General features: G+C 37.7%; 6 protein-coding genes across 6 annotated transcripts; 4 read left to right on the plus strand and 2 right to left on the minus strand.

Annotated features, from left to right (window-relative positions):
- Positions 1 to 1,364: 1,364 nt before the first annotated feature.
- LOC148933019 (agamous-like MADS-box protein AGL80) lies at positions 1,365 to 2,348 on the plus strand. Its single transcript, XM_089063194.1, has 2 exons — positions 1,365 to 1,368; positions 1,763 to 2,348. Exons 1-2 carry the CDS (start codon positions 1,365 to 1,367, stop codon positions 2,251 to 2,253), a joined length of 495 nt encoding a protein of 164 aa, XP_088919320.1. The 3' UTR covers positions 2,254 to 2,348.
- A 1,773-nt stretch (positions 2,349 to 4,121) lies between these two features.
- On the plus strand, positions 4,122 to 8,804 carry LOC125222379 (U3 ribonucleoprotein (Utp) family protein). Its single transcript, XM_048124940.2, has 11 exons — positions 4,122 to 4,679; positions 4,755 to 4,872; positions 5,305 to 5,780; positions 5,882 to 6,103; positions 6,240 to 6,566; positions 6,688 to 7,050; positions 7,180 to 7,257; positions 7,338 to 7,436; positions 7,517 to 7,888; positions 8,218 to 8,349; positions 8,453 to 8,804. Exons 1-11 carry the CDS (start codon positions 4,320 to 4,322, stop codon positions 8,585 to 8,587), a joined length of 2,682 nt encoding a protein of 893 aa, XP_047980897.1. The 5' UTR covers positions 4,122 to 4,319; the 3' UTR covers positions 8,588 to 8,804.
- A 1,752-nt stretch (positions 8,805 to 10,556) lies between these two features.
- Positions 10,557 to 12,328, minus strand: LOC125224551 (large ribosomal subunit protein eL6-like). The gene is made up of 4 exons (XM_048127970.2): positions 12,013 to 12,328; positions 11,805 to 11,911; positions 10,958 to 11,139; positions 10,557 to 10,863 (listed from the first exon to the last, which is right to left on the minus strand). Exons 1-4 carry the CDS (start codon positions 12,255 to 12,257, stop codon positions 10,708 to 10,710), a joined length of 690 nt encoding a protein of 229 aa, XP_047983927.1. The 5' UTR covers positions 12,258 to 12,328; the 3' UTR covers positions 10,557 to 10,707.
- A 2,332-nt stretch (positions 12,329 to 14,660) lies between these two features.
- Positions 14,661 to 16,583, plus strand: LOC125219403 (MICOS complex subunit MIC10-like). The gene is made up of 3 exons (XM_048121373.2): positions 14,661 to 14,932; positions 15,329 to 15,468; positions 16,207 to 16,583. The coding sequence occupies exons 1-3, from the start codon at positions 14,800 to 14,802 to the stop codon at positions 16,219 to 16,221; spliced, it is 288 nt and encodes a 95-aa protein (XP_047977330.1). The 5' UTR covers positions 14,661 to 14,799; the 3' UTR covers positions 16,222 to 16,583.
- Positions 16,584 to 17,208: 625 nt separating this feature from the next.
- Positions 17,209 to 19,972, plus strand: LOC125219402 (large ribosomal subunit protein eL6-like). Its single transcript, XM_048121372.1, has 4 exons — positions 17,209 to 17,528; positions 17,625 to 17,731; positions 19,457 to 19,638; positions 19,728 to 19,972. Exons 1-4 carry the CDS (start codon positions 17,284 to 17,286, stop codon positions 19,881 to 19,883), a joined length of 690 nt encoding a protein of 229 aa, XP_047977329.1. The 5' UTR covers positions 17,209 to 17,283; the 3' UTR covers positions 19,884 to 19,972.
- LOC125219401 (alpha/beta-Hydrolases superfamily protein) lies at positions 19,953 to 22,469 on the minus strand. Its single transcript, XM_048121371.2, has 6 exons — positions 21,982 to 22,469; positions 21,096 to 21,207; positions 20,928 to 21,021; positions 20,683 to 20,860; positions 20,526 to 20,595; positions 19,953 to 20,384 (listed from the first exon to the last, which is right to left on the minus strand). Exons 1-6 carry the CDS (start codon positions 22,338 to 22,340, stop codon positions 20,073 to 20,075), a joined length of 1,125 nt encoding a protein of 374 aa, XP_047977328.1. The 5' UTR covers positions 22,341 to 22,469; the 3' UTR covers positions 19,953 to 20,072.
- Positions 22,470 to 23,939: the final 1,470 nt, after the last annotated feature.

Below are 23,939 nucleotides of genomic sequence, written 5' to 3' on the forward strand. Positions count from 1 at the left end.
AAGGTTGTTTTGGAAATAGATTCAATTGATTGATAGATCGTCCGATTTTGGAAACTACATAAGCCTGTGAGTATGTGTGAGTTTGGTCGCGCAACGGAAACACTAATTTATCAAACAGATCTAACACGGATCTATTTATTTGATTAAGTGATTAATTTTATTTTCGTATAAAATACATAGATCTATGCAATTCATATAAAATGTGCGTAAATTTAGATGGTGATTGAATGAATGCTTTTTTATCCTCCAAATGACGACGTGTATTCTCCTTCTAACATATTCTCTTGATCTTTATTAGCCATTCGTTGGCAAATCTTGATTAATCAACAATAGATCTAGATGTGGATGAATACGGAGAACTCAAAAAATTAGGTCTAGATCTGCACAAGGAGAATAAAAAATAAAATCGTTTATCTTCTCATAGTAGTAGGCATAGATTTTTGGCTTATGGAGGCTATGCCACACATGTGTCTGTTTTCTTAGGCAAGAAATTTTTTTCGGACTAACACTTGAATCTTTCACAACCGATAGTCAAAGTCTATTTAGGTGGTGATAATGTTTTTCTTTTGCAATGGACTGACCAAGTCACTAACCTGTTCCACTAAAATGTTATTTAGTGGATCTAGGATATCATATACATATGTTTGAATAACTTCACAAACAAATGTATGTTTGTAACAACTTTTAGCATATAAAACTCAACAATAGTGTTGGTCAGTGTGAACTCGCGCGCATATACATTTTTACATGCACTTATTTCATTAAGTTGGCTCGCAACTAATCGCGATCTTCCAAATTTCCCAAATCGTTAGCGCATTGATTGTTTGATTGATAATTTTTGTAAGGCGACTTGAATAACTCATTATGGAAATTAAAAAAACATTATTATATTATTTGCTTAAGTGATAACAACCATTTCAACTCAATTTATAAGTGTTTAAATGAGTTGATGTAGGAAATGTAATTTTTTGTACTTTATACTAAATTTTATACCTATTTATTTTACATTCTCTCTTGTTTTTTGCAGGTTGGAATATTAGAAATTGAAGCATTTTGTCCTGCTAAGAGGTGTAGGTCGAGTAAACTACCAGTGTAAAAAAGGTAGTCCATTTTAATATTCTTAGACTACCTTGTTACATTTCTTTCGCAAATGTTTCAATTCCATTAATGTTGATGTGTTGAAATGGCATTACTTGTTTAGGGTTACTTCTTAGGAAATGTTGATGTTGATGTGTTGAAATGACAAGGCTTAGCATCTCACCGTATATTTGCTTGTTTATGTTGGTTTTATATGAATAAATGGATTAATGCACATGTTTATGAATTTGAAGCAATTTTTAGGATGATTATGTTAACACCATAAAATGGGTTAAATATGGAGTAGCAAGATTTAGATTGATTGCTAGCCATACAATTGTCACTAGTGAAATGTATAGCATTACTTGTTTCAAACAACAAAATAAAATATAATTAAGTTGTTGCACGATGTAGCACAATGCACAATTGTCACACAATGTAGCATGATGCTGCACGAGTCTTTAATTGATAGTCATACAATTTGTCACACACTTTTTACATATTTTGATCTTTAATTGACACGATCTTTTATAAGAAATTGTCTTGATGTGTGACATGTATACCTATTTTATAAATATCTTGAATTGCCTTGTGAATTTATCTCACCTATGCTATTACTCATTTTACAATATTGTTTGTTATTTCCAACACCTCACGCAGTTGAAATTCTTATTGCCTTTTGTAGCTTTAAATAATTTTGCCATGGTTCGTTCAAAGACCAAATACGAGTTTATTGTTGATGATCGTGCACGTCGCGAGTCATACAGAAAAAGGAAATCAGGTTTGTTTAAAAAACTATACGAATTGAAAACGTTGTGCGGTGTTGAAGCTTGTGGCATTGTCATCAATGAAGATGGGACACGGCCTGAAGTTTGGCCTTCAATGCCTGCGACATCCCAAGTTGCACAAAGGTTCTTAAGCTTACCTTCTTCTTCCCAAACAACTAGCATGGTAGGCCAGTCTGGTTTTCTTAAGCAACTTTTGTCTAGGATATCCAGGAACTTGGTTAAAGAGTCCCAGAAGATACACTATCTGGAGAATGAACTACTCTTAGCCGAGTGTTTGACCAAGGAACAAGTGAATGTGAGCAATTCTAAGCAATTGCACGAGATACTTCACATATTGGACAGGAAGATTGAACTAGTTGATGATAAAATTGCTAATGTTGGCCCTTGAGAACATAAATTTTAAATTCGTTCTTGTTTGAATCTTTTTTAAGATGTTAGTATTTATGTTGAGAACATAAATTTTAAATGCATTCTTATTTGAATTTTTTTAAAGATGCTAGTATTTATCTTGAAGAACATCTCTTTATATTTATCTTGAGGTTGTAGTTGTTAGTTTGTTTGTTGAATTATTTCTATTTTAGTGTCATTTTGTGTGTATCAAGTATATTTGCTGCATTATCACTATTTATGTGCCATTTTGTGCATACTAAGGGAGTATATTTTTGTGCCATTTTGTGCGTATCAAGTATGTTTGTTACACTATTTATATTTCTGTGTCATTTTGTTCATGCTAGTGGGACCATGAGCGTATAAGTGCTTGTGAACTTTTAAATTTTACTTAAATTCAAATTTAGATTCGCGTTATGTATATGACGATTCGAGCTACGCACGACATAAAATAAATTCATTCTATTAATTTGACATTGTGAATAAACTTAATAAAATAAAAAACATCATATATATGATTAAAAAAATAAAAAAAATGTACTCCGTATATACTAATAGTATATTACATAATTATAAATATAAATTTAAAAAGTTTGAAATTAAACCAACATAGAAATTGCTAATGTTGGTCCTTGAGAACATAAATTTTAACTTCATCCTTATTTGAATCTATTTTAAAGATGTTATAGTATTTATCTTGAGAACATAAATTTTAAATGCATTCTTATTTGAATCTCTTCAAAGATGGCATTTTGAGAACATTAACTTTATATTTGTTCTTACTTGAATCTCTTTTAAAGCAGTTGTTAGTTTGCTTGTTGAATTATTTACATTTTAGTGTCATTTTGTGCGTACCAAGTATGTTTGTACATTATTACTATTGATGTGCCATTTTGTGCGTACCAAGTATGCTTATTGATTATTTATATTTCTGTGCCATTTTGTGCGTATCAAGTATGTTTGTTACATTATTTCTATTTTTATGTCATTTTTTCGTGCCAAGTAGGAAAATTATTATTCTCTTATACGAACTAAATCAGTCAAATAATAATTTTATTCATTTTGTCTTCTTTGTGTGTAAAAGTACGGAAATTGTTATTCATGTTCCACCTTTCATAAAATTAAACTATTTTACTTGAAAATTGTCCTATAAATAAAATGAATAATATCAGACACTAAGATAAAATTATCTTGGATACATAAACTAAAAAATTTACAAAATTACCTATACAATAATTTATCAGACTTACCAAATTTAATTTATACAGAAATAGATGTCAAAATTATTTAACTTGGAATTTTACAAATGACTATGTCATTCTAACATGTTAATACTCAAGTTTAGGAGATGAAAACTAGAAAAGCTTAAAGCTCCCACCTTAATAAGTACTCCTTCCGTCCACGAATAGGAGTCCCGTTTTTCCATTTTAGTCTGTCCACGAATAGGAGTCCCAGTTCATAATTACTATAAATGGTAAAGAGACCCAACATTCTACTAACCCATTCCACCCACATATCATTTAAAACTAATGTATACAAGTGGGATCCCTATTCCACTAACTTTCTTCCACTCGCTTTTCTTAACATTTCTTAAAACCCATGCCAAATAGAAATGAGACTCCTATTCATAGAAGGAGGGAGTAATAATAATGTGTCTTCTCAATAAATTTTTTTTAAAAAAACGTTCAATTAATTTAGTAGAGCAAAAATAATATACTAGAGATTAATTTTTTTTTCATATAAAGAATATGAAGCATTTAATAAAAAAAGAAAAGGCCCATTTGAATAATATATGGGCCTAGACATTTTGGGCCTAAGATTGCAAGGATATTTGCTAAGCCCAGACTACCTTCAACTTCTTCTTGTTTCTTTCTCTCTGCAAACACACACTTCTCTCTCCACCCTACTCCACGCCGCCGCCGACGTAAATTCGAAGATTAAAAAAATTGAACTAGCTTTTCCACTAATTGGCTTCAATTCAAGCTAATTGGCTTCAATTCGAGCTAATTAGCTTCAATTCGTGGTTTGTGATATCTGAATTAGGGCTAATTTTTTTAATCAGTAATCATGGCGGAGAAGGGGAAGGGGAAATCCAGGGGCGAAATTGCACAACGTCGGAGGAGAGACGGAGGAGAGGTTAGGGGCAAAAAGAGGAAGAATCTGAGCTCGAGTGGTAAGCGTAAGGAGGAGAAGAAGCGGCGGAGCGGACCTAGCCTGCCGAATGCTTTGAAAAGGGAGCTCGAGCGGCTCAATCCGACGGTCGATGGAGAGGCGTCGGATGGTGAGGATGAGGAGATTGATTCCGATGCTGCGGTTGGCAATGACGTTTATGAGTATGAAGAAGGGGTTGCGGAGGAGGAGACGATGAAGAATAAGCGGTATGATCCTGTTGAGAATTACGAGTTTGAGCTTCCTGAAGACTTTGAGGTATCTCTCTTTTTCTCTCTATGTGAATTGAATATACGAAGTCATAAATTTAAAGTTGCTGCATTTCATTTATAGGATTGGAAGGTTCCATCTGATGAGGATGATGATGATAATGATGATGAGAATGAAGATCCAGGAAGACATGGTCGAATGTTGGAGGAGATTACTGGACTTCCTGCTGACGCTTTTGGAGGTATTGGAGTAGTAAAATTTAGGATTATCTGTCTGGAAATTTACAAACTTTGAGCTTATTTTGTATTCTAAAATCAAATTAATGATCTTTTGATTTCCCATCTGGCAATTCCAATGCAACTTCATGTAGTGTTGACAGATTAGTGACATGTAGATAGTAAAATGCTATATATAAGCCATATCAGGTTTAATTTGATGGAATTAGTTGTTCAGGAAAAAATCAGAACAACACTCACTCACTAAGTTGCGTGTATATGAATTTTAAAAATCGATGGGAAAAACAAGAAATCACCGAAAGTTTTTGTATTTGCATGGATCTAACTCTATAGCTTTAACATCATAACATAGTGTGTGTTAAGCAGTTGGTTTAGTTCGTCTTTATATATTTTTGGTTGGTATTGGTAGTAATGTCCTTGGGTTTGGATTATCCCAGGTAAAAAGAAAAAGGATTTGATCATATCGGAGGCATATCCAGAGTCTGAGTATAATCCCACTGGTGATATTCTTGATGGGAGTGGCCGGATTAGCATTCAAGACCTTCTAGAACCGCTTCATGGCAAGTCTGGCTTCAGCAAGCTCAGGAAAGACTTGCATCGGATGGGGAAGCAGACTGTTCCGACTCTGGCACCAGTGGCCAGGACTGATCAAGAGAGGATTGAGCGGAAGGCTGCCTATGAACAATCTAAGAAGGACATTACCAAGTGGGAACCCTTGGTCAAGAGGAATAGAGAGGCACCTACGTTGTTTTTTGATGAAGATAAGGAGTTGGGATATTCAACCATAGGAGCAATTGCTTCTGAATTTAAACCAAGAACGGATTTTGAGAAGAAAATGGCTTCCTTGGTCAACCAAAGTGAAGTTGTTGAAGCTCACAAAAGGGATGGTGCCAGGCTTCTAGAACTAAACGAGGTAGCATGGACATATAATTCATAGAAATCATTAGTTTGCATCACTGATCCTCTATATATTTCTTTCCGAGACGACATAAAATTTCTTGTTTGTATATTCAGGTATCTATTGAAGATGTAAAGGAAAGGCAGGAACGGCTTGCAAAAATGCGCGATCTTCTTTTTCGTCATGAAATGAAGGCAAAACGAGTTAAAAAGATAAAGTCCAAAACATATCACCGGCTGTTGAAGAAAGATAAGTCAAAGGCAGCAGAAGCTTCAATCCGAATGGACCCAGAAGCTGCCAAGGAACATGCAATGAAGATAGAGTTCAAAAGGGCTGAGGTAACTTTTTGTATCTATTCGTAATTGGCTATGATATCTGACTTTTTGGATTCCGTGGAAATTGTTTTTCCTTGATTCAAAATACTTTTTATGTGTCAAGACTCAGAACCATTGCTTGATGCCTTGATTTCTTCAGGAACGTATGACCTTGAAGCATAAAAACAGCTCTAAATGGGCTAAGCGAATCTTAAAACGTGGTTTAGATGCCCAAGATGATGCTACTAAAGCAGCCTTTAGTGAGCAACTTAGTCAACATGCCGCTTTGACTAGAAAAATAAATTCTATCAAAGAAAGCAGCAGTAGTGATGATAGCAGCGACGGTGATGACAGTGATGACATGTCAGCTGGTTCCGACCAGGAAGCTGCAGAAAAGTTGATCAAGAAGGCTAAGGAGAAGACACTTAAAGTCCTAGAAGGGGATGATGAAGTGCCTACATCGGGAGTGCTTGCTTTACCTTTCATGGTAATGTTTGGTGCATCTTTCATATCTTCACTTAAAACTCTTGAAATCTTCTGTAATATAGGGTTATTCTTACTGATAATGAAGTTGTTGAAACATAGTCCTTTTCCTTTTTTATTCACAGGTGCGAGGGCTGAAAAAGAGAAAAGATGCTGCTGATGAGGAAGCAAAACTTGCTCTTGAAGAGTATGAGTCATCTTTGAAGCAGTTGGGTGATACAAGTAAGTCGAGAAGCTCAGACAAGGAGGCCAAGGGTGCCTCAAGTGGTAGGAGGGTGTTTGGTGCTCCTGAAAAAGTGGTTAACGGAACAACAAAGAAGGAAAAAGTGAATAACTACTATGGTGATAGTGACAGTGAAAGTGATGCTGAGGCCAACGCAGACGATAATACTCTCAATGATCAAACTGGAAAATCTCTAAAAGAGATGGATATTGACCCTAGTTTACTTCGGGAAGAATTCGGTTTTAGTCACGATTCAGTATTCAAGGTGAATATATACTTTATCAATTTATGGATTATTCGTTGTTTATTTTATAGAATATTAGTATGTGATGTTTGTGTTCAATTCTAGAAATGTCCCTTTTGTCCAATTTTTCTCACATGCAAACTATAACAGAGCTTTGGAGATGCCGAAGATCCTGAACCTAAGACAGCTTATGAAGTTGCTTATCTATCTTCTGATACCTGGAAAAAGGTCAGCATCGTCTCTTTCTGGCTCATAACTCACTTACATATTTGTTGGAAAACTTACTCAATGTTGTCGCTGATGAATAGGTAAGAAAATCATCGGACGCTCTGAAAGGTTCTGAAGCTGACCTAAACGTTCGCAAGCCTGGAATTGTAGCACAAACAGAAAAGGATCCGGAATCCGAGGTATTTTGTTTGAAAACATAATCGATCTTATTGTGTCAAGTGAAGGATGGCCAACTAACTCTCCTTATAAATGTGTTCAGGATGATGATGAAGATTCTGGTAGTGATAGTGAAGAGGAAATGGTCGATGGAATATTATCTTCAGGCCCTAAGTCCACTTATGAACTTCCATCTCAAGCGGAACTGATACAACGGGCTTTCGCTGGTGATGATGTGGAAGAAGATTTTATAAAACAAAAAGAGGCCGTGTTGGATGAGGAAAATCCAGAGCCAGAAAAACCAGTTTTGCTTCCCGGCTGGGGTCAGTGGACTGGCGTCCAAAAGAAGAGGGGTTTACCTTCATGGATGTTGAAAGAGCACGAGGCTGCAAAGCAGAAAAGGGACGAATCTCTGAAGAAGAGAAAGGATGCACATCTTAATAATGTCATCATCTCAGAGAAGCTTGGTAAAAAGGTTAGTCTATCTCTAGTCATTTTTTCTTAATTGTTGCAATAGGATTACACGTTGTTGAGAAGCATCTGTGTTAAGTCAGATGATCGTAACACATTCATATCTTTTGTTCCTGAGTCGCAGTAATTCACCAAATGATGATATTTTTTCATTATTGATTAAAATTAAAAAAATAAGGTGGAACTTCCCACCATGGGAAGAAGTGTTCTTGTGTGTTTTATGATGTATCGCATTTCGTAGCAAATATGGTTTAGTGTTTGATCTTTTTTTTTAATTGCTTCCTTACTAGGAAATGCATTGTCATGTTTTTCATTACTACTTTGCCCTTGTAGGCTGAGAAACTCCATACGAAGACACTGCCTTATCCTTACACATCAAAAGAGGTATTTGAACAAAGTATCCGGATGCCAATTGGTCCTGAATTCAACCCAGTGACTGCCATCGGAGCACTCAACCGTCCAGAGGTGCATTTCGGAAACTCTCTTCTCCTTGAATTATTGTCTGCATTCTGAGAGTTCATTCCATTTCCATGTAAAATCTCTCATTTTCTTGTGCTGTTTTTGGCAGGTGGTTAAGAAAGCCGGAGTTATAATCAAACCAATTGAATATGAGGATGTGAGTGTCCACGAGAGAGGCGAAGGCCACAAGCGTAGCGCTCCGAAACAAGGGAAAGTTAACGGTAAAAAACGTTCAAAGAAATAGATTACTGTAACAGCAAATTTTTGGCAATGATGATTGCTATATGTATTTTATTTTTATTTGTTCTTATTTTAATGCTTGGGCTATAGATAGGAGTGTTTTGGTTCGACCAAATTTTGTAGACGATCTATATAGTGTGAGGATATTGTATCCATTTTTGGCCTAATGAAACATTATTTATTCATGTTCAAACACTCATTCAAGTTGAATGGAGTATCAATATACCTTGTCGTTTATCCCCAAATTTTTTTAAATACATATGCTTGAGTTTGTAGTACCACATTGCAATGTTATTCTTGCATCTCAATAAGGGAACGTTTGGTTCGTCGGCGCCGCAGATTTTTTCACAGAACGACGACGGGCGGGCGCCTGGGGCAATTAGAGGACCATGTGATATATCAAATTGAAATTGGGGCTAAATTCGAAGGAGAAGGGAACAAGGGGAGGGGTGTAGTGGACATTTGAGCAAAACGAAGTCTAACCAGAAGAACGACATAGTTCTTATCGGGGAGTAAGGGCAGGGTAGCTCAATAAGGTTTTGGTAGGTTGCTATCATAATTGCTACCGGGTCAGTGGGTATATCCCGGGTAATTGGATTTGTATATCATACCAAACAAAAATAGGATAGTGGTAAGATAGTGTGGCCTAACAGACCAAATAGGATAGTGGTAAGATAGGGGGGAGTTAACATTTTCCTGTCATACTAGATGGGAACTTGGGCCAAGATGGGGGTAACATAACTAATGTTTGGTTATTATTTTGGCATGTGGATAAAAAGCCCATTTGATGTTTGGTAGGGATTGTGTTAGTGAATTTACACCAACCTAAATGACGCATATATAAACTATTGCAGCCTTTCTTTAGATCTAACCCAAATTATTTTCATTTCGTTCCCTCTCCACACTGAAATTTGGGCGGGAATACTTTCACACTTTGGCGCCGTCGGAGACCTCAACGGAGCAGAAAAATTCAAACTTACTAGTCAATTTGTTTCTTAAAGCACCTACGCGTTTTTGTCGACATAGATCTGTGTTTGTCCTTTCAACACAAAAGTGTAGATTTGTGGGAATCTTGTGCAGTAGGTTTTCTTTGATGTAGTGGACCTTCAATTTTGAAATTAAAAGATGTGAAATCAATGCACCAACGAAAAAGGAGGAGAAACATTCACCAAAGGAAAAAAAAAAATCAAAACTAACCGTAGATTCGTCGCACCTCGACCATCGTTCTCTTCTTGCTGGGTAACTTCTTTCACTGACTCAGGGAAGCTTTTGGTGTAGGGGTCTTCTTCGTTGAGGTCAATTGAGAGCTTTGATTCAATTTGAAATGAGAAGGGAGAAGGGCAAAAGAGAAGAACAATTGAGAGCTTTGATTGAAATGAGAAGGGAGAAGGATAAAAGAGAAGAAATTGAATTATTGATCGCTGAAATCGAGGTCAGATGGACTCAATCTGGGGGTATGGAGTGAGTTTCGGATCTTGACGAAACCAAGTGAACAGGCCTCACTTGGCAAACACGGGCTTTGAACTAAACTCAATTGGCAACCAAACATAAACTCAATTGGCAACCAAACACAGGATTGAACATGGTATCGAATCCTTATCTGTGCGAAATATAGGAACCAAACGTTCCCTAAAATGATAGTATTAGTATGCCTATAATATGAGATTTTAACAATACTAATGTGATGCAATTAGTATGGCAACAATGATAACTTGCAAATTTTCACATTCAATTGACTGAGCTGTAGTTACATTATTGAATAAACGTAAAATTAGCAAGGGGTTAGTGATTTTCGAAAGGTTATTAGACTACAAGTCTATCTTATAAAACAAAATGGGCATACAAGAAAACTGAACTTCAAAAAACATAAATCGACTACATCTAACAATCACACGATTAAAAAAAATCAATCTTTTAAGGTGAATGAAGTAGTACACAATTGTAGGTTGGGTAGCAAGAATCATACTACGAAATCATCAAAGTAAATTACATAAAACCAAAACTTTCATAACGTTTATACCAGAGAGAAATATTGGTTCTCAATACAACACCTAATATCTTTAGGTTCAAGTGACACAAAGTAGTTAAAAAGAAACAAAATAGTGACCAAGTTTCAAAAGTCCTCTAAAACACTAACTCATGTGGTTTCATGCCAGCCTTCAACGAGAACCTTGCTCCCAAATAAGCCTTCAAATCTGGGACGGATTCCAAAGCCTTTAACAACGGGGCGTCAACGGCCTTCTGATCATCCTTCTTCTCAGCGGGGAGTGTGTTCTTTTCCTATAATTTTCAAACCATGCACAGTCTCAGGAAAACAGAAAAATCAACTCAAGAATCAGTCATGGGGTTGTGTGCATGTGATGGGAAAACAAACCTGTTTATCGGCCTCAAAGAACTCAGTTTCTCCCTTCTTTTTCTTCTTCTCGACTTGTTTGCCAAAGTACTTGTCATCAAATTTGGACACATCCACACCAGAAATGTCGACCTTGGTGGAGGTTCCAATGACGTAGGCCTGGTTGACACGTCTTAGGGGAACCCCATTAACCTTGTAGGGACCTGACGCAGCATTAGAATGGAATCAATGACCACATTCGAGAAATATCTGGTTGAGTGTCTAAAGAGGTACCCATTATAATCAGAAAGCAAACACATGCATGGACTAAATCCCTAAAGACTACAAAATCAACAGATGATAATCCTAATTACTAATTATTTCCAAGTTAACATTTATAAGCCAATGTAATTCTCATGGCAAGTCCAAATAGGTCATTGTGGCAACCCCTGCATCGGACGAGCAAAACACAGAATCAACAGAAAAGGGGATTGGTGTCTGATGAGTAACTCACTTGGGCAATACAAAAATTTAAGATATCTTGCCCCAAAATGTGAATCATCATATAAAAGCTAAACTTACAAAGACAAATCAAATTCAACACACACAAAGTTCACATCTTCTTCATTAATAGTCAATTATGGAATTAATAATAACCTTCTAAGTGGTTCCATTTCATCTACCCATAAATTGTACTACTCCAGTTTGTGGACTAACATCACTTGGGCATTACAAAAATCTAGAATATCTCGCCCCAAAATGTGAATCATCAAGTGAGACCTAATCCTATATATCATTAATCAGCAAAACTTTAGCTCAAACGCCAAAAAGGCACACACAGATACTGCAATTATAAACATTTTCACAAAAAAAATAGATAAAAACTCACCAGTGATAAGAAGCAATCCAGAAGTGAGCTGCTTCAAGAACACAACTCTCTTCCCCTTAAACCTCCCGGTCAAAATAATCAACACTGTTCCGGGCGTAACACTCGCCCTAAAACAAACAAAATCACATCCAATTCAGCTCAATCCCCAAAAAACCCCTATTAAAACACCAACACAAAGCCTAAAATTGGGGAAAAATGATATAAAAACCTGAGCTTGGTTGGCTTAGGCTTGCGCTTGTTAGAAAGCGGCTTCTTGATGTCATCAGCTGGGTAAAACTTAGGCTGCTTCTCCTCGACGACGGCGGCGGCCTCCTGCTTGGCGTGGACGGGGAATTTGCCCCCATTTTTGGCCTTGATAGCCCATAGGCCGCGTTTGTGGTACATCTTAGAGCGGGAGACCTTGCGGACACCGGGAATGAGCTCCGGATTGCGGGTCTTTTGCTTGGGCGCCATTGCAGCAGCTCAGTCTACCCTCTCTGCGTGTGGGAGAGATTTTGCAGGCGAGATCTGAAATATGAGAAAAACCCTAATTTGCGATAAACCTAATTCAATCCTTGTTCTAGCGGGCTGGGCTGTGTAGGCCTTATATTCTGGGCTTTACTTATCCCAGCCCGTTTGATTATTGGATTATGGGCCTCTCAAATTAAAAATTGTCCGGGCTATAATTTCATACCCCCTTAACCTTAAATTTTCATATATCGAGTCAGTCTGTTCAATTATTCGAAAATGCACGTCGAATATCGGACAACTTACAATTGGTAGAGGTGTTGGCCAGTTCGACGAGTACTTACACATGGAAAGAATATGAGACGAGAATTATTGAATCGTTTTTGCAAAGCAGTTCCAATATGAAAAAATGAGGTACTGACTCTCCAACGACTAATGCAGTTTTCTACTCCAAGTACATAAGATCGTGCTCATTTGGATTTTCGAGCATGCGCAGCGGATCGTGAATTGACCTACAATAAAGAGCAATATGATTGACTCCGATATGATCTAGTTGAAAATTTTGAGCACACTTTAATCACATGGAAGGATTAATTTTGATGAACGATTTTAATTATATTTTGTGGATAGGTCATTTGGCAAATGACAATTCTCTAACTACTACCGTTATTCTGAATGACTTGCAATGTAGGTGATGATGTGGTGATGTGAAATGGATGGCTAACGCAACTCAAGAAGTTAATGAACGTCGTTGTAAGACATACGTATATTGATAAAAAGTAGCATCGGACATGTGCTAGTTGTAATTTACTATTGCATATAGCAAACATATTAGCCGCGAGGGAATAATACTTGCAAAAGATGTGAGACAGTATTGGTTGTCTAGGCCTCTCGACACTACAAAAATGAACGTCGACTATCTGACAACTTGCAATCGGTAGAGGTGTTAGGCAGTTCGACGAGTACTTACACATGAAAAGAATATGAGACGAGAATTATTGAATCGTTTTTGCAAAGAAGTTCCAGTATGAAAAAATGAGGTTTTGACTCTCCAACGACTAATGCAATTATCTACTCCAAGGGCTTGATTGGTAGGTGTTAATAAGCCATAAAACCTCGAAAAGGCCCGAGCTTGCTTCCGTTTTACAACCTTCTCTCCTGTTTGGTAGATCTAGATCTAGTCTGGAAACCCGGAAGAAAAACTTCGGATCTTCCACAAAATCGTACTGCTTGAGGCATTTCCGGCAATTTCTTTTCTTCGCAATTGTGTGGTACTCCCTCCGTCCCAATAAATATGAAACATTTGGTTTCCGGCACAGGATTTTATGCAAGTGTTATTTTGTGAGTTAATGAAGAGAGAGTAAAGTAAGAGAGAGGGAAAAGTAGAGAGAGTAATGTTTCTATTTTAGGAAACGTTTCATTTTTAGTGGGACAACCCAAAAAGGAAAACGTTGCATTTCTAATGGGACAGAGGGAGTATTATTTTTTGCTGGATCTCCGCCAAAACCAGTTTCCTCTTGTTACCGATTTTGCCCTCCAATGGCTCGGCGACTCATATGTTGGTACCGAGGAAGAAGGAGTAAGGAAGCCCCACATTCGTCGCTCTATAAGCATAATTTCAAGCCCCTGCGCCTTGACCTCCTTGCCGTCGACCTGGACCACCTGCGTTTGGAACTCCACTCCTATGGTGGCTTTGGAGTTGTGGTCGAACTCGTGCCTGGCGAAGCGCGAGAGCAGGTCCCCATGGCTGAATCTCCGATCACGACTATCTTGAAGAGATACTCCGCGCAAATGTGCAGAAACGCAAGGAAGAAGGGGGCGAGGGGGTCATTTATCTTGTAAAAGGAAGGCCAAATTGGGCATCACAATGTTTATGTGAGGATTCAGTAAACTGACCTTGGCTACCAAACAATGGATTAAGCCCAAAAAGGTTGCTACTAAACACCATTAAAGCCCAGAAAAATTATCTACAATTCAGGGAAATGGGAAATGAATAAAAGCCCAAAATTGCTACCAATCATGCCCCAAGTATATGAGATCGTGCTCATTTGAATTTTCGAGAGCTTATCGTGAATTGACCTGCGATAAAAGAGCAACATGATTGACTCCAATATGATCTAGTTTAAATTTTTGAGCACGCTTTAATCATATCGAAGGACAATGATGCATGTAATCACATAATTTTAATTATAAAATTATATCGTAGTTTTATAATGAAATTATTAAATTACTTTTATTTATAAATCTTATTTTTTGTATAATATGAAAAAATAAATTAAAAACAATAAAGACTACCAATGCTTAATATTTATATAATTTAGAGTGCATATGATTAAAATCTAGCATTACAAAATTAATACTAAATAAATAAATAAATACAAAAATAAAATCGCAGAAGCAAATGGAAAAAGAAAAAGCAGAAATGGAGTATATATCAACACACTGCGCAACCCTCGGTGGAGATCGGAGAGAATTTCGTCGTTGATTGAAATTAGAGCGAGATTCCAGAGTCAAAATTCGGTAGCAATTTTGTTGAAAACAATTCAAAATGGTTGAAAACAAAGCTGAGATTCCAGAGAAATACGATTTGAATGCGAAATGGGATGCTTGTCTCGATTTAAGCCTGCGCCGCTTCGTCTACTCGTCATTCGGCGGTGGTTTCGCCGGACTTCTTCTCTTCCGTGAGTGCCTCCTCTCACAGATGTGTTTTTAGCTTTTGTTAATCGACGATGTTGCGAAATTTGTGGTTTCAGTTTTCTGAGCTGGATAAATTGATATTTAGGTTTTCAATTGATGGTTTCTGTTGTAGCAGAAGAATGTATGCGAATAGGCGTAGATCGTATTGTCATGTGCTTATTATTTGTGCAAATGTTGCTAATTGATTGCTAATGCTGAATGTATGCTGATTCTGTTTCTCCAATTCAACATTTTTCTGTAGAGTATTCTGATTAGGAGAGTTTATCAATTTTGCTGAGAGAAAGCCTGCATTTTCATAGCAATTACTTGGATTCATATTAAGCTGGATTAGTTTATAGATCAATTTGACCAATTAGTCAGCTATGTGAATGTTGCATCAGGAAGTCCTGTAACACGCTGGGCTTCGGTAGCATTTGGTGCCGGGCTGGGGATCGGCTCTGCATACTCTGAGTGTGCTCATAAGTTTAATACTTCTTCACCAAAATTAACTTCTTACGTTTCTGAGACTCCTATGCCCGAGGTGAGCAAGTCAAAATTCTACCTTTTTTGTTACTTTCGTTCCCCGATAATCACTGGTTGTATCACTTTCATTTGGTTGTTCCTCAAAAGAAATTATGTGTGACATTGCATTTAAATGTTGCATCCGAAGTAGTAAATCATGTGGTTTTTTGTTAACAAGAGTTTGGCTGCACTGTTCGGTTTCTTGGTTTTTTTTTTGCTGGTCTGTTGGATGCCTAGTTATGCAATTAGTGTCATCAAAACCTCAGCTCAATAAGTGAATACAGAATAGAGATGGTATATGAAGATTTTATTGTAGTGTGGCGGCGGTTCTTGGTAAACAATGAATTAACACCTCAGATATTATAATCCATGGATAGTTTGGATTGGTTAGAAATGAATTTAACCATGCAATAGTAGGAAGTTTTAATAGTCTTGAAGCGTAGCTAAACCATGTCCTTGTAAAATTATGGATCTGTCTCTGGTTTTGAAAGTTTTGTGTTGTGTGCAAACCCTTAAAAGAGTGAGAAATCAGAGATTAGTGGGTAGCTGTAAGTAGATAGACGAGAATGGTTCAGCTTAGCCTTAGACAGTCGGTCTTATAAGTTTATCTGTTTTCTGGAACGTAAGGTCTTTGTAACAGTGTTAAATGTTATTTCTTGCTTTGTTTTCCTTTCCCACTTGTTATTGTTATCGACTAGTCATTTCTTTATCTCCCACCCCTATGCACATTTTGAATGAATTAGTTTACCAATTGCAGGCTGGAGATGAATAAAGCAACTGCAATTTCAGAGTGAGCATGTTTTCTTAGGCGTTCGACTTCCATTTCCATACATTTGCTTTTTTCTACTCAGAGAATGCATTGCCAGAATTCTGCTTGGCTTTACTCAATAACACAACAATATGTAGCATTGTTATCACGAATGCTTCTATCTCTTAGTGTATTTGAATCTCCTTTTCAGAGGAAACCAAACACTTCCTAGTAATTGAAGAGAACATGTCTCCTGTCTATCAATACTCTTATTTCCCCATTGGGTACCAAAAGAGAATTATGGTTCCAATGTTGGTTCGATTGGTTTTGATTGAACGGATCAAATGCACTAGTTGTGGCGGATTGCCTTGCTGCCTATTCATGTATGTTGGCTCTTGTTTCATGTTTTGCCTTTTCTGGTTTGATGTGGTCTTAGAAAAATGAACCGACTAATGAACAAGAGATTGCCTGCCTCTCTTATCTTATTTATCAATGTTTGGCTCAAATTATAAGTAGGTTTTTTAAACTGGAGCTATGTGAGACACTGAAAATTGGTTTTGTGAAATTAGGTCAATTTCTCCAAATGAAAATGATGACAATAGTTGCAATATACTCTTTCTTCCTTCTATAGATATTTTTCCACAATGTTTTTTTGATTTCTCTTTTATACTTTACCATATACGTATACAAATCTATGCCATCTATAAATAATGTTTCTAGTGGACGAATGAAAGTGTGTAATGAGCAGCAACTATTTCATTATAGATTAAAAATCAAAACAAACGATTAATTGTCCCTAAATGCTCAAGAACTCTTCGTTCTTTTGTCGGTGATCAAATTAAAAAAAATTGAAATTAGTTAAAATAATTGTCCAATTTATGAAGATATAAGGTTAATGTATGATTGATAAAGTAAAATAGAGAAAGAAACATTTTTATGAATAAAAATTAGATATGAAAATGAATTAAAAAGGCTAAAAACAGTCCACTAAAAGAAGCCCAATCTGATTAGGGCTTCTGAGATTTCATATTTCAGCAGCGCAATCTCAGAGAGAAGGGAAGAAGACACACAGATTGAGCTGCTGCAATGGCTCCCAAGCAAAAGGCCCGCAATCCGGAGCTCATTCCCGGAGTTGGCAAGGTCTCCCGCTCCAAGATGTACCACAAACGCGGCCTGTGGGCTATCAAGGCCAAAAATGGCGGCAAATTCCCCGTCCACGCCAAGCAGGACGCCGCCGCCGTCGTCGAGGAGAAGCAGCCTAAGTTTTATCCAGCTGATGACGTCAGGAAGCCCCTCTCCAACAAGCGCAAGCCTAAGCCTACCAAGCTCAGGTTTTTATATCATTTTTTCATTTTTAGGCTTTGTGTTGGTTTTTTAGGGTTTTTTTTGGGGCTTGAGCTGATTTGGTTGTGATTTTGTTTGTTTAGGGCGAGTGTTACTCCCGGAACAGTGCTGATTATTTTGACAGGGAGGTTTAAAGGGAAGAGAGTTGTGTTTTTGAAGCAGCTCACTTCTGGATTGTTGCTCATCACTGGTGAGTTTTTTTAGCAAAATGATTGAAATTGCTGTATTTGTGTGTGCCTTTTTTATGTTTGAGCTCAGGGTTTTGCTTTTTGATTGGAAGATTGATTAGGTTGACATTAGGTGCTTCATGATATGGATGAATCTCATTCAAGCATGCTCTTAAGCTCATTTTGCGTAGTGAATTGTTTGCTTAGCTTCTTGATTTATAGTAGTAGTAATCTGTATGCGATATGCCTAAATAGATGCTGTAAATTGTGAAGATGTCTCTGTTGTATGTGTGCAAATGTTAGTTTATGGCAGTGTTGTTAGGGTCGTGGGGCGCTCTGGGTCGATGAGGTGGGAATCTGGGTCGCGGGCCGATGAAGCGTCGGGGCGAGCGCCCCACGAATCGGGGCGCTAGAATAGGCGAATTATATTATATAAATATATATATATATATATATTTGTGAATCTGTGATACATTCCTACCTGCACAGTTCTAAAGATAAGCTTATAGGAAAAATATAGTAGAAAAATTTTAAATAGCATAAGTCCAAAACACAAACTCAATAATTGTTCCAAAACAAGTTGCAAAATATGAAGTAAAACTCGTGGTTGGAACTTGGAAAGGCAGAGGCTGAAAGTAAGTATTTGGTTTGTGATTTTTGCTGAAGAAGAAAGAAGAGAGCGGCGATTTTTGCTCAAGAAAAGGTATGTAGGTATTCCTTAAATAAGCAAGAGAATGAGAAGTTACCGTTTTTTTTGAGTTATTTAAGGAAGAAGATATAAATTTGATTTATTTAAGGAAGAAGATGAATAGTCACTTAAATGTAAACCCTAAACGACCCGCTCGCCCTGGCCGACCCGTTCGCCCCGACTCGCCCCGGCGCCCCAAGCGCGCCCCAACCTCGACTCACGGATTTCGTTCGGCTCCACCGAATCGGGGGCGAGTTTCTCTCGGCTTGATCGCCCCGCGCCCCGAGCGCGGCCCGGGCGAATATTTGATAACACTGGTTTATGGTGATTCTCTTTTCGGGGTAAGATATTTTAAGTTCTTGTATTGCCCAAGCAATTTGAGCCCTTCTGCTGATTATATCCACTTTGGGAGACTATTTATTTCCTGGACTGTGGTGTTCTCATATCCTATTTCCTTTGGTTGCGGGTTTTCTCGCAGTTACTATTTTGGAATTGTCATGAGAAGTAAATTACTGTATTTGTTACTGTGCCATTTAACCTGTGTTTTTGTTTCAGTCTTGAGTTAAGTTTAATTTTCTTTAATTTGCAAACTGCGCTTCCCTGATCTGTAGATGAAATGGAACCACTTGGGAAGTCTTGTCTATTAATAAAGATGTGAACTTTATGTGTCTTGACTATTATTTGTCCGCGTAAGTTTTGGCCTTATATGGTGATTCACATTTTGGGGTGAGATATCTTGAATTCTTGTATTGCCCAAGTGGTTTTTAATCATCAAACAGCGATCCCCTTTTGTTGATTCTGTGTTTTGGTCGTCCATTGTGGTTGACCTCTCACTTTTTCCGGAGGGGGTGCTCTCATATCCTATTGCCTTGGGTAGTGGGTTGCCACAATTACCACTTGGGACTTGCCATGAGAGTTACATGTATTAATAAATGATTTTTTATAGTCTTTAGGGATTTAGTCCATGTTGGTGTTTTGTGATGAGAATGTGTACCTCTTTAGATGCTGAACCAGATAGTTCTCGAATGTGGTCATTGATTTCTTTCTAATGCTGCTGCAGGTCCCTACAAGGTTAACGGTGTTCCCCTAAGACGTGTCAACCAGGCTTACGTCATTGGAACCTCCACCAAGGTCGACATTTCTGGTGTGGATGTGTCCAAGTTTGATGACAAGTACTTTGGCAAACAAGTCGAGAAGAAGAAAAAGAAGGGAGAGACTGAGTTCTTTGAGGCCGATAAACAGGTTTGTTTCTCCCATCATTTTCACAACGCATGACTGATTCTCAAGTTGATTTTTCTGTTTCCTAACTGTGTGTGGTTTGAAAATTATAGGAGAAGAACACGCTCCCAGCTGAGAAGAAGGATGACCAGAAGGCCATTGATGCCCCGTTGTTAAAGGCGTTGGAATCCGTCCCAGATTTGAAGGCTTATTTGGGAGCAAGGTTCTCGTTGAAGGCTGGCATGAAGCCACATGAGTTGGTGTTTTAGGCACAATTTTGTTGTTTTTTATATCAGCTTGCTTCCTTGAACAATTATTTCTCTCTGGTATAAACGTAATGAAATCAAGATTCAATCAATGATTTTATAAAATGAAGCACACAAATCTGATTCTGTTCTTGATCAATATAACAACAACATATATTGCTTTGAGCTATACAGTTTGGTATCGTAAAAATCTTATGGAACAGGGAGACTAGCCAGCCAAGGTAGCAGCTTCTCGTGGACCAAATCGGGCCTGTCATCGTGAGGGCAATGCCCGACTCCCTCCAGCATAAATAGGCTCACGGAGGGCAGTTGTGCTGGTAGTGATGAGAAGTATTTTCCAACGGGGCCATCAATGGGCGTGAACGGATCTTCGTCTCCCCATAGAAGCAGGACTGGTAAGCTGATCTTTGGCATCAGCTGGACTGGATTCGGCCCTGGTGGGCCCGTGATGATTGAGACGAAAGCATCAAGAGCACCTTCATCGAGCGCAGGCCTCCTAATTATCTGCACATCAATTTCTTCACCATAGCTCTTCGAACTTGAGGCCTTTTACCATAAGCATTAACTACTCTATTGTTTGGCCAACATACACACTTGATTATAGCTCTTATACGAATGAGCAAATCAAAAGCATTTCGTTCGTACCTCCACAAGTTCATCATCGACGTTCTCCTTATTTCCATAAACGGATAATAACACGTTTCTCAGATTCTCTCTGCACGAATATAACCAACATGAAGCTCGTTGTCTTCCTTCCTCAACGAAATTATGTAAATGGAAAGAAAGAGAGATGAGGAGGTACCTTTGCCTGGCACGATCAAACAAATACGAAGCAATTCCTCTCTGCTTGAGCAAGAAATCAATCAGCCAAAGCAAAGGCAAGAACAGCTTTATTCTCCAGTCATCTACTATGGCCTTGTTGTTCATTCCACCAGCACAGTTGAACAGCACGAGGGCTCGAACAAGAGACCGACTCGACTCTGCAAAACAAAAATCGGGAAGCATGCCAAATAAAGCCCTAAAATGTATTTCGGGTTAAAACAATACCTGCAGCAGCGATCACACAGGCGAGGCTACCAACGGAGTTCCCCAATAACACAGTCGGCCTTTGAACAACCTCGTCCAAGAAGTCGAGTATCAACTGCAAATACCATCATCTGTCACAACCAAAGAAGAAAACGAGTAGTTTCTACAAGATACGAAAAACTATATCACCTGAGCCCATGTTTCCATGGTGTACTGAAAGCCTGCAGGCTTATCCGAAGCACCAAAGCCAAGGAGATCGATGGTGTACACCGTGTGGCTCTGAGCAAGTGTCGGGATATTCCTAAATGACATATGTATACACAACTCAGCAACAGACACAATAAGTGCAACCAAAACACCACACGCATACACTTCTCCACTTTATCAAAGAAAACCATCAAACATCCTCTAGATGTCGTAAAACGATGGCAATCGAGGTAATGAGATGCTTTCGGTAAGTACTTTGATGCATTATTCAACCTTTTAAACTGTACAATAGCAAACCAAGCAACTCAAAGGAGGTAAACCAAGCATACTCGAAAAACCACTCAATGCAACAACTCAAGAATCACTTTAAACTATACAATAGCAGACCAAGCAACTTAAATAGCCCAACAAACAAGCTCAAGGATCACTTTTAACTATGCAATCGCACGCCAATCAGCACACAAGAGGTACACCGTGCTACAAGAACTCGATCCAACAAGCGCCTCGTAGCAATTATCCATCCGACATGAGTGATAGTCTCTACTCTCTGGACAATTCTAAGGGACAAATACATCTTCTTGCTTCAAATAGGTCACACAGTTTACTAAATTGAAACAAGAAACACACAGATTATGTTATAAATTGAACACACACATACACACACAGAATTTCATCACTTCAAAAAGAAACACACATAAATTCATCAATTGAACAAGAAGCACAGGCACACACAATTTCAAACAAGAAACACACACAATTTCATCAAATTAACAAGAAACACACAAAATTTCATGAATTAAACAAGAATTAGAGCTCTCTCTCTCTGTCTCTCATTCTCACACACAAACACACACACACAGAGATGAACCTTCGCCAATGAGCAATGGATGCTCCAAAGCCATGAACTAGAAGGAGGGGAGGTTTCAAATCAGCAGCAGCTTCACTGCTAATTTCGGGATAAACAAAGTAATTGATGGCGTAACCCCTCCACGCCCACTTCTTGCACTTCCCATCAATCTCGCCCACCTCCAACGCCGCCAAAGACTCCTCCTTTTCGGCCGTAACCGCCTCCGCTGCGCTAGCACGAGCTACGGCGGAAATGGGAATTCTCCGAGAAGGAGGAAACCTGAGCAAATTCCCCCAATTGCAACTGGGAATCTGCTGTATTTGGCGCGGAGAGGAAAATGATTGGAGAACAGCATGGCTAGCACCAAAATTAACTGCCATAACCAACCAAAATCAATTCTTTATTCAGCGAAAATATTGCATTTAATTTATGAAGATGTGTTGTTCACTGAATTTTTGTTTTAGTAGAAAATTGGGAGCTGACAGTCACTGAAACCTCCGCCACCGAACTCCGAGTCTGAGCTGAAGATTTTTATTTTTATTTTTTTAAGATTTTAAAAATTGAAATAATTAAGTTACTATTCATGTTGGTTAAACTATTCCCTCAATTTATGGGTGGGAATACGGATATCGGGTATTGGATTTACCCATACCCGATCCGATACCCGCAGGGTTTTGGATACCCAATATCCAATTTTATGGAATTAAGTATTGAAATTTGAGATAAATCGGGTATTGGATAACCCGAATGGGCATCGGGTATTACCCGAATATCCAATTTGTTATTTAAACGCATTTTTTAAATTAGGTTTAGGCGTTTAGCACTGAATGCTTCTATATTTTTCTTAGTTGTTTAATGACTTTTACGTATTACACGACCAACTCATGTGGTTTTTATAATTATTTTGACTTTTGAATTATATTATTGGTTGCTTCTACAGTTATATTAAATGTGTACCTTTTATTATTTTACTTACGTATTGCATAACCAATCCCCAAAAATATAATCGTATACTTTAAAATAAATGAAACATTAAAGATATTAGTCAATTTAAATATTTCTGTATTTATTTTAATATATAAAATTTGAATTTTTTAATTAGTTAATAACACTTGTAAAGAGCCGGGTATTTGGGTACCCAATACGTCGGGTATGGATACCCGGGGCGGGTATTGGAGTACCCGAAAATATATCGGGGCGGGTTTTGGATAGATATTTCGATGATTTTCGGGTTTGGGTACACGGTTTTTTCGGGTCGGGTATCCACGGATACCCGTATTCCCACCCCTACCTCCATTACGTCATCTGGTACGTTCCATTGTAATATAGTCATTTCCATTTTTAGTAAAAGTCTAACACATTTCTCACACCTACTTTATTCTCTCTTACTTTATTCTCTCTTCATCTCTCTACCTTTTTTCATTTTTCACTTTACCCTCCCTTTACTTAACACACCTAACACAATTTTTCTTATTCTCCGTGTCGAAAAGAAATGCGTCCATTACTATGGAACGGAGGGAGTAATATTTTGAAAATATATTTAACTATCGATTTTGATAAATTGCATCCTAAATTGAGGAAAAATTGTTCAATGGAGTAATAAGATTTGCATTTTTCTCCATAATTGACAATGTTGATACTGATTTGCTTTTTACAGTGTTTGATGGGCTCTAACTTGATTGTGGATCCATTCAGCCCAACTTCGTCATGGGCCGACTTCGAGGTGGATGTTTCTGAGCAGGTATTTTGGCCCATTAACAATACACAAATGGATGAAAATATATGTACTTATCAATTTGGACTAAATTTATCTAAATTTTATAGTTTTACAAAGTAGGCTAGAATTTGACTAAGCTATATAATTTTATGATTTTTAAATTTACATGATGCACTAGAGTTTGACAAAGCTATATAATATTTGGGACAATTTGGACTAAAAGTTATATATCCATTCTACAAAAGTATAGTATAATAATGAA

The sequence above is a fragment of the Salvia hispanica genome, chromosome 1, assembly GCF_029641045.1.
Source record: "Salvia hispanica isolate PSC_SH4W2 chromosome 1, Shi_PSC_v1, whole genome shotgun sequence".
NCBI classification, from domain to species: Eukaryota; Viridiplantae; Streptophyta; class Magnoliopsida; order Lamiales; family Lamiaceae; genus Salvia; species Salvia hispanica.

Excerpts from the sequence above, each read along its gene's own strand:
- LOC125222379 (XM_048124940.2), top strand. The coding sequence starts at position 4,320 with ATGGCGGAGAAGGGGAAGGGGAAATCCAGGGGCGAAATTGCACAACGT. Across the intron at positions 7,889-8,217 it reads CAGAGAAGCTTGGTAAAAAG|GCTGAGAAACTCCATACGAA; the intron begins GTTAGTCTATCT and ends TTGCCCTTGTAG. Across the intron at positions 8,350-8,452 it reads GAGCACTCAACCGTCCAGAG|GTGGTTAAGAAAGCCGGAGT; the intron begins GTGCATTTCGGA and ends TGTTTTTGGCAG.
- LOC125219403 (XM_048121373.2), top strand. The coding sequence starts at position 14,800 with ATGGTTGAAAACAAAGCTGAGATTCCAGAGAAATACGATTTGAATGCG. Across the intron at positions 14,933-15,328 it reads CGCCGGACTTCTTCTCTTCC|GAAGTCCTGTAACACGCTGG; the intron begins GTGAGTGCCTCC and ends ATGTTGCATCAG.
- LOC125219401 (XM_048121371.2), bottom strand. The coding sequence starts at position 22,340 with ATGGCAGTTAATTTTGGTGCTAGCCATGCTGTTCTCCAATCATTTTCC. Across the intron at positions 20,861-20,927 it reads CTGTGTGATCGCTGCTGCAG|AGTCGAGTCGGTCTCTTGTT; the intron begins GTATTGTTTTAA and ends TTTGTTTTGCAG. Across the intron at positions 20,596-20,682 it reads TTTGATCGTGCCAGGCAAAG|AGAGAATCTGAGAAACGTGT; the intron begins GTACCTCCTCAT and ends ATATTCGTGCAG.
- LOC125224551 (XM_048127970.2), bottom strand. The coding sequence starts at position 12,257 with ATGGCGCCCAAGCAAAAGACCCGCAATCCGGAGCTCATTCCCGGTGTC. Across the intron at positions 11,912-12,012 it reads CCTAAGCCAACCAAGCTCAG|GGCGAGTGTTACGCCCGGAA; the intron begins GTTTTTATATCA and ends TGTTTGTTTTAG. Across the intron at positions 11,140-11,804 it reads TGGATTGCTTCTTATCACTG|GTCCCTACAAGGTTAATGGG; the intron begins GTGAGTTTTTAT and ends ATGCTGCGTCAG.
- LOC125219402 (XM_048121372.1), top strand. The coding sequence starts at position 17,284 with ATGGCTCCCAAGCAAAAGGCCCGCAATCCGGAGCTCATTCCCGGAGTT. Across the intron at positions 17,529-17,624 it reads CCTAAGCCTACCAAGCTCAG|GGCGAGTGTTACTCCCGGAA; the intron begins GTTTTTATATCA and ends TTGTTTGTTTAG. Across the intron at positions 17,732-19,456 it reads TGGATTGTTGCTCATCACTG|GTCCCTACAAGGTTAACGGT; the intron begins GTGAGTTTTTTT and ends ATGCTGCTGCAG.